Below are 9098 nucleotides of genomic sequence, written 5' to 3'. Positions count from 1 at the left end.
TGAAAAAGTTTGATATGCTGAAGCTTAAATCAATTAACACACCGATGAGTCCATCCACCAAACTTGATGTTGATGAAAAAGGAAAAAGTATTAATCAAAAACTCTATAGAGGTATGATTGGATCATTACTTTATTTGACTGCTAGTAAGCTTGATATTCAGTTTAGTGTGTGTTTGTGTGCACTGTTTCAATCACAACCTAAAGAGTCACACTTGACTATAGTAAAAAGAATCTTTAGATACCTTATAGACACACAAAATTCAGGATTGTGGTATCCTAGAGGAACATCGTTCAATCTTATTAGATATTCATATGCATATTTTGCTGGAAGCAAAATAGATAGAAAGAGCACTAGTGGAACATGTTAGTTTCTAGGAGATAAACTTGTGTCCTGGTCAAGCAAAAAACAAAATTTTGTTGCACTATCCACAGCTGAAGTTGAATTTATCTCTTTAGGTAGTTGTTGTGCTCAGATTTTGTGGATTAAACAACAATTAAAAGACTTTGGCATAACCTTGCAAAATGTACCAATATTTTGTGATAACACTAGTGCTATTAATATATCAAAGAATCTTGTACAACACTCTAAGACCAAGCATACTGAAATTAGACATCACTTTATTAGAGATCATGTAATTAAAAGAGACATTAAAATTGAGTTTGTTAACACCATGAAACAATTAGCTGATATATTCACCAAACCCCTAAATGAGAAAAGATTTTGTGAAATTAGGAGAAATTTAGGGATGGTTAATGTGCAAGAACTGTAAGAAAATTTTTTGAGTTTTCAATTCACAAAACAGTAGGGACTTAGTCGATTAAGAATTTCTTAGACAACTAAGAGTGTTCTGTCTCTTTAAATAATAAGACTTAGTCAGTTAAAGAGAGAATGAATAAAATAAAATAAAAGAACAGTCTATCGGGTGAAGAAATGGGTAGCAAATACAGCCTAACTGAAAAAATAAAAAATAAGAGCAAAGTTTTAAATTTTGAAAAGGAGAAAAACTAACAGCATTTAAGGGGGAGTCTGATGGTTTCTCATAACTCCTCATCCATATTCTTCATTCTCTCCTACCAAAAGCCTCTACTCAGAAAAACCAGAATCCCATCTCTCCCCAATCCTAAAACCTTAAGCCAAAAACATCTCAAAACCAAATAGCAAAATCCCCTATTTCAAAAGAAATTCTAGAAAAGAATAAGGGCAAACGGCCAATGGAGGAGAGTCCACAAGTAGAAATTCAGAAAAAGAAAAAGAAGATTGTGTCCGCCTATAAGGTTGAGAAAATTAAGAAAAAGCAGAAGGAGAAGGAACACATAGCAGAGAAAAAGAAAGAAAAGGAAAAATCCTCCAAGAAAGGTAAGATTCTATCCTCAAAGTTTAGAAATAAAACCCATGAGGATAGATTCCAGAAAATTGATAATGCTCCAATTACATGTAGAAAATTTATTGACTAGAAGAGCTTCAATGAAAATCTTGAAATTCAAGTAGATCTGTCTGATTACTTTGAGGAAATGAAACTGAAAAAATTTAGCACTTTCAAGAACCGAACCTATAGTCCTAGCTTTGTAAAAGAATTTTATGCTAGCATAGCTTTAGAAGAAAATGAACTGGAGGATCCTGAAGATTTTGTTAAGGATGGTCTGAATGTTTTCATAAACGGAAAAGAATTTGTCATGACTGCTGCAGAATTAAGAAGTTTGCTTAAAATCGAATATAAAGAAAGAGATTTTGAAATGCTTGAAAATTACAATCCATCATCTCTATAGGAGATTATAACAGGAAAGAAAGAAAAATACTCATCCAAAACTAATGTCGGTCTCATTACAAGTCCCTCAAATCAGAATTTTGCATTACTTTATTACTATAAGCATTCATGGAATGAGTGGCAGTTTTATCTATGTTAGTCTTCAAGACTTATGGCTGATGGAGCATGCTTTTAATGGTGCACCATTCAACCTAGGCCGATTCATGATAGAAAGAATGAGGAGAGCCTGTAGAGTTGACAAGGTAAATTTACCATATGGAAATGTGATCACCTCACTGGTTAAGAATAAGGGAATATGGAGCTCTAGATATGAAATGGATTTAGTAAAAAGCAGGGACCAGGCTATATATCTTGGCAGTCTGCCAAAGATAAGGCATAAAATGGATGGAGAAAAATTTGTTAAAACCCCCAAAGTCACTCAAAGAGAAAAATCTTCTCTCCCTGCTCAATTTGAGACAACCCCTTCTAAGTTCTCAAATGAGATGGTTTTGAATCTGATAATGTGAATTAATGGAAAGCTTACAGACCAGGCTATGAGGATGTAGAAAATTGAAGAAAAGTTGGAAGAACTTGAAAATATAATGAAAGGAATAGGGAAATCGACTTTTGAACCTACTACTGCAAATACCTCAGCACTAGCAAAATAGGCTACTAAAGGCGCTGCCTTTCAAGCAAAAGGTTCAACTTTTCAAGCTGCAAGTCCAGCTCTTCAAGCCGAAGGTCTTGAACTAGAAGTTGATCAACCAAGGAAATCTCCAACTCCTAAGCCTCAAAGTAAAGATGAATCAAATCAAGGTACTGAAGTGCTAGGCTCATTTGAAAAGTCCTCATCTCATCAAGAACTGCAGCAAGATTAGCCATCTCCCCTCAATTCAAAGGAAGTCTCAGTAATGGATATTTTTCACCAAATGGACCGAGAAGAACAAGCTTAAAAGGAAGCAGCTAAGAGGAAAGCACAAAAATAAATATCTCCAAGAGAATCCCCTGAACTAGCTTATGTTACAGAGGAATAATCTGGAAAAAGAAAAGAAAAAGTTGTTGCATCTCCACAAGCCAAGCCTAAACCACCTTGTAAAGGCAAGAAGATAATGGCAACTAAGATCAAATTCCTCAAAAAAAGGAAATCCTCCAGAATAGCCTAAAAAAGCTAGACCATCAGCTATCTCTTCTCCTCAAAACCCCCTTGAAATTTTTGATAAATCATCCTCTAAACCCTCACCATAGAAATCACCTCCAAAACCATCTCTTGAACCCCTTAATGTCTTCTTTGGCACTGATGAATCTACCCCTTCAGCCTCTTCAAAAGCTGATTGAGCACCCCTCAATTTGATGATGACAAAAAGAGGGAGAATTATAAAAAACTTAGGGAGAGATAGAAGGTAGAACTTATGTAGGGGTAGTTTAGGAACAAAACAATGACTACTGTTTCTGTTGCTTTTATTCTGTTAACAGTTGAACAATTGAATTTAACTTTCCTGTTTATGTTATTGTGTTGAAAATAGGATGCTGTTAAGTTGCTTATATTATTTTGTTGCTGATGATTAAACATTCAAATATGTTATTGATGTTTATGGTATTTTGACTACTGCTATTTATTGATTTGGTACTGATATTGGGCTATTATGCTAATAATTAATTTTTTTTATGATATCGTGAATGGAATGTGGTTGAAGAATGTATATGGATGTTGAATATGCTATTTCTGCTAAATGATTAATGGCATAGATAAAATCTAATAACAATATGCTGATGACAGACAGTTAGCTAAAATATTGATATTCTGTCTTCTTGTCACCTATTGTTGATTATTCCATAAGCCTATCTAAATATATTTTGTCAAAAGTCTGAATTCATACATGTCATTTTCTATATGGCATAAATAAAAACTTGCTTAAATGAATAAGTAAAATATGCACACACTAAGGGGGAGCACACACTTATGGGGAGGAAAACCTCCATTTTCTGCAGAACAAAAAGGAACCAATAGACACCATGCTGTTAATTAAGGAATGTTTTGTCATCATAAAAAAATGGGAGATTGTTAACTCCATTAGTTTTTGATGATAATGAAACATTTTCATTCATTAGTGTCTAATATCTCTACTTAAGTGTGCAGGACAAAAATTGCATGTCAAGAATAAATAAATCATTCAAAGGCACATATTAAAAATTATATAAGTAAAAGAGCTACAATTGATCAACAAAATAAAAGCCTCTTAGTTGAATAATGAAGGGTATTAGTCAGCTAAAATTCAAATTAGAAGTTGACGGGTTCTAGAGGTTTGAGAAACAGAGAAAATTTAGTCGAACAAGAAGCAAGTTAGTCGACTAAAAGCATACTGTCAGAAATCTGAACTTCAAAATAGAAACAACTTAATCGACTAAGAAGGAAATTAGTCGACTAAGAGCTCACTGTCAGAAACTGGGATCAAAAGACAGAGACAACTTAGTCGACTAAGAGCACAGTTAGTCGACTAAGATCATTCTGTCAGAAAATTTGAATTGAGCACTAGAAGACAGATTAACGGTAAGAACTGCCACAAAACTGTTTCCAACGGTCAAAAACTGCGTAACACCTATCAGAGCTGATTTTTCAAGTATTTAAAAGGCTCCCAACAGCTAGAAAAGTAATTAAGGATTCTAAATCCAAAAAGAGCTCAAAAATCAGCAAAAAACTCTCTGCACTCTTACTACACTTCACTTCTATCCTTGTAAAAGATTCAAGCACTTCACTTTGTATCACGTAGATCAAGTCAGTGGTCATAGGTACACTTTTATTTCTCTTCTCATTGTATGCTTAGAGTGTGCGAGACACTCTAAGGGATTTATTCAAGCTTAGATATAGGTTCTAACTTAGTCTAGAAAAGTTAGTTTAGGTTTTGGTTGATGTCGGTAAGAACCATTGTGAAAGGTTTTGGCTAACCTTGGTAAAAGTCATTGTAAAAGCTTGGTGAATGCTTGTGAATTTCACCGTTCATAGTGGATTGGTTTGAAAAATCCTTGGCTGAACAATCAAGGTAATGGATGTAGGTCTTAGACCGAACCACTATAAATTCTGGTGTGATTGTCTACTTTGTTTTTAGTTTTCATTCATCTTTAAATCTTTCTTTTATCTTGCATTTGTCCCCAATTATAAGTCAATTTTAGAAAGAGCCAAAACGTGTTATTCACCCCCCCTCTAGCACATTTACTTGGGACCAACAATGCAATACCTCAAGTACCAACAATACCCAGAGCAGATTTCAGAAAATGTTAAGAAAACCATTAAAAAATTGGCAATGAGTTTCTTCTTGGATGGAGACATTCTGTATGAGAGAAGTAGCGATGAAGTGCTTTTGAGATGTGTGGATTCAATTGAAGCCCGGAGAATAGTTAAGGAAGTTCATGAAAAAATTTTTGAAATACATGCAAGTGGGCATATGTTGGCTAGGCAAATTATGAAAGTAGGATACTATTGGCTTATGTTGGAGACAAATTGCATAAACTTTGCTCGAAAATGTCACAAATGCCAAATATATGCAAACAAAATTCACACTCATGAAACTTAATTGCATGTTTTGACATTGCCATGGCCTTTCCCAATGTGGGGCATGGATGTGGTCGGTTAATAACTCCAAAAGCATCAAATGAGCATCAATTCATTTTGTTAGCAATCGAATACTTCACCAAATGGGTGGACATAGCCTCTTATGCCAATGTGGCTCAGAAAATAATATGTAAGTTCATTAAAAAGGAAACAATATGCCACAATGGTCTCCTTGAAAGGATTATAACAGCTAATGCTAGTAATCTTAATGGTTCGATGATGAAAGAAATCCGTGCTAAGTTTAAGATCAAGTATCATAATTCGACACCATATCACCCGAAGATGATTAGACCGATAGAAACAGCCAACAAAAACATCAAAAAGGCAATCAAGAAGATGACTGATGTGTACAAAGATTGCCATGAGAAGCTACCTTTTGCCTTACATGCATATCGTACAGTTGTGCGAACAACTACTACAGCTTCTCCATTTTCATTAGAATACAGGATGGAAGCAGTATTGCCAATTGAAGTGGAAATTCCTTCTTTGAGTCCTTAAAACAGTGGAGTTAGAGGAAGCTAAATGGATCAATGCTTCATATGAGCAATTGAATCTCATCAAAGAGAAAAGGTTAACTACACTTTGCCATGGTTAGTTATATCAAAGGAGAATGATGAGAGCATACAAGCAATAAAGTGCATTCTTGACAATTTCAAGAGGGAGAGTTAGTACTGAAAAAGAATCCATCCAAACCAGTATGATCCTCGCAGGAAATGGGCATCAAACTAGGAAGGACCATTTATGGTTAAAAAGGCTTTTTCAGGAAGGGCCTTAATTTTAGCAAAAATGGACGGAGGTAAGTTTCCAAACCCGATAAATGTTGATGCTGTCAAGAAATACTATGCCAAAAAAAATATAAGACAAAAAGAATAAGAAAAAAAGAAGGGGCTTCAATCTGAAAACCTGCAAGGGCGATTTGGATCCAGGAGAAATGTTTAGGACGAAAACCCGAAAAAGTAACTTAGACATGAAAGGGAGTCAGGTACCAAAGGGCTCTAAAGGCTTGACATGAAAGGGGTGAATCATGATCCAAGATGTTCAAATAAAGACAAGGGAGTTGACATTTGTACTTGCTTCGAAAGAGACCATTATCCATGTCCACTTGAATAATAATTAGGAAAGAAACATACCCTTCTTCTAATTGAATTGAATTGCGCCTTTATGCAATGTTCTTTGCCACCATGCTTGATTGTTAACCCGCCCATATTTGAATGAAAATAGCCTTCTTTCCAGCTATGTTATTATTGTTCTTATTTTCATTCCACCAATAGAGGAAACATGGGTGTATTGCATTTGTCAAAAAAATTTGAATGATATCTAATAAAAAGCATAAAAAGATAAGAAAAACATTTGCATTACTTTGAAAGAGAATCAAAGTTGATTGGAAAACGAAATGGAATTTGGCAATATGATGAGAAAATAAAGAAAGAAACAACAAAGGAATGAAATATGCAGATAGTACAAAAACGCAAAAGATTATAAACTATGCAGCTAGTAAAGATAAAAACAATCAAGAGTAATAAATCAAAAGGATAAAAAAATGAGGCATGTTTGGTTCATCCCCCATTGACCAATGAGAGGATCCTAATACACCATGAATCAAGATTAATGAAAATTATTAGGATCCCTGAATAGTCATCCTCAAAACCTTGGGATAATCATTTTAATTAAAAACACCTGGATGTTGCTTATTTTTCAAATTGTTTTTAAAGTTGTCTAAGCCTCAAATAAGGAGTTGTTTATTTTTCAAAATGATTTTAAAGTTGTGGAGCCTCGGATGATCCAAGGAGTTGTTTATGTTTTTCAAATTGATTTTTAAAGTTGTGGAACCTCAAGTGAGGAATTGTTTATTTTCAAATTGATTTTAAAGTTATGGACCCTCGAATGAGTAGTTGTTTATTTTTCAAATTGATTTTTAAAGTTGTGGAGCCTCAGATGAGGAGTTGTTTATTTTTCAAATCGATTTTAAAGTTATGGAGCCTCAAATGAGGAGTTGTTTATTTTTCAAATTGATTTTAAAGTTGTGGAGCCTCAGATGAGGAGTTGTTTATTTTTCAAAATGATTTATTCTTCAAATTGATTTTTAAAGTTGTGAAGCCTCGGATGATGAGTTGTTTATTTTTTAAATTGATTTTAAAGTTGTGGAGTTTCATATGAGGAGTTGTTTATTTTTCCAATTGATTTTAAAGTTATGGAACCTCAAATGAAGAGTTGTTTATTTTTTGAAATGATTTTAAAGTTGTGGAGCCTCGGATGTGGAGTCGTTTATTTTTCAAAATGATTTTAAAGTTGGGGAGCCTCGGGTGAGGAGTTGTTTATTTTTCAAATTAATTTTTAAAGTTGTGGAGCCTCGGATAAAGAGTTGTTTATTTTTTACAAATCAATTTTAAAGTTGTGGAGGCTCGAATAATGAGCTATTTTTTTTTCAAATCAATTTTATACTTGTGGAGCCTTGAATGAGGGGTTGTTTATTTTTCGAAATGATTTTAAAGTTGTAGAGCCTCGGATGAGGAGTGTCTTATTTTTCAAATTGTTTTTAAAATTGTTTCAACCACAGAGGAGAAGTTAGTTAACTAGGTCAAATACAGTGTCTACGTTTTTACATTATTCCTAATCCCAAGAGTACAAAAAATAAGGGCAGTTGTATACACTATATTTTTATATAAGAAATTAATAATTGGTTTATATGTTCTTTCGATGTTTATTTTATTTCATTCTATTTTTATTTTTTTTCATCGTTACCTTATTTTTCATTTGTTATTTATTTATTTACTTACCTTTCTTATGTCATTAGTTTATAGTCAAAGTTAATTTAAGTCTAGTGGACTTTGATGTTTCAGGCCTAGTATTGGTATTATAAAATTGTTCGGGCCTTGATAATGATTAAGCTAACACTGGACGTAATTCAACAATTGGGCCTGTTACTGGCAAACAAGCCCAAATGATCAAGCTCGAACTAAAACATATCAAATTAGCTAAAACAAGATTAAGCATTGTAAACCAAGATTAAAACCAGCTGAGAGGAAGAACATTCTGGACATAAGAACAACTAGGAAATCGACCAACTGGCCTAAAATCGCAAAGAGCCAAAAAGTAGAAAATGTACTAGGCCTTTGCTAAGAGTGCCTTGACACCCAAGCAAAGGCCATTTGGTTGCTCCACTAGTTGTGGAGTACATCCAATGGCTGGCAGAGCCGAAAATCAAGGGATTTACAAATCCCTTACACATATAAAAAGAAAAATTTTCAATATAAGAAAAAGGCAGGATTTCAACAAAAACCTTAAAAAAAAAAATTCCCTAGTAGTGACAGCCAAAAACCCTAACACCCAAGAAAACCAATAACCAAAAACCTTAACAAAACCTGCAAAAATCCTTAAAATGAAAAAACCAAAAAACCCTAACTTTATTTTACCAGCAGCCAAAGCCACAATCAAAAAATCAAGAAAAAAATTAAAAAAAAGTCAACAAAAAGCCCTAAAATCTGAAACTAGAAAAAACCCCAGGGTTTTGGTTCTTGCCTCTTTAATGGGATATTCACAGGGTTTAAGGGGTTTTCAATTGATGGAGGTTGAAGACTTCGATAGTCTAGGGTTCCGTTTGAGAGAAGAAAGATAAGTTTCGACTTTTGGGTTTAGAGAAAGGGAGGAGAAACCGCCTATTAGAGAGAGAAAAGAAAAAGGGAAATAGGGAGAGAGGAGAGAAAAAAGAGATTTTATACCTAGGGTTTCTAACCAAAGATAAGGGG

General features: G+C 34.0%; 1 protein-coding gene across 1 annotated transcript; it reads left to right on the top strand.

Moving 5' to 3' along the window:
• The first annotated feature begins 5334 nt into the window (after positions 1 to 5334).
• Positions 5335 to 5850, top strand: LOC148760758 (uncharacterized). Its single transcript, XM_088809677.1, has one exon. The coding sequence runs from the start codon at positions 5335 to 5337 to the stop codon at positions 5848 to 5850; it is 516 nt and encodes a 171-aa protein (XP_088665803.1).
• Positions 5851 to 9098: the final 3248 nt, after the last annotated feature.

This window comes from Theobroma cacao, chromosome 9, assembly GCF_053813885.1.
Source record: "Theobroma cacao isolate CCN51 chromosome 9, ASM5381388v1, whole genome shotgun sequence".
Classification (NCBI taxonomy): Eukaryota; Viridiplantae; Streptophyta; class Magnoliopsida; order Malvales; family Malvaceae; genus Theobroma; species Theobroma cacao.
The sequence above is the reverse complement of the archived record's forward strand: the minus strand, read 5'-3'. Positions and strand labels throughout refer to the sequence as shown.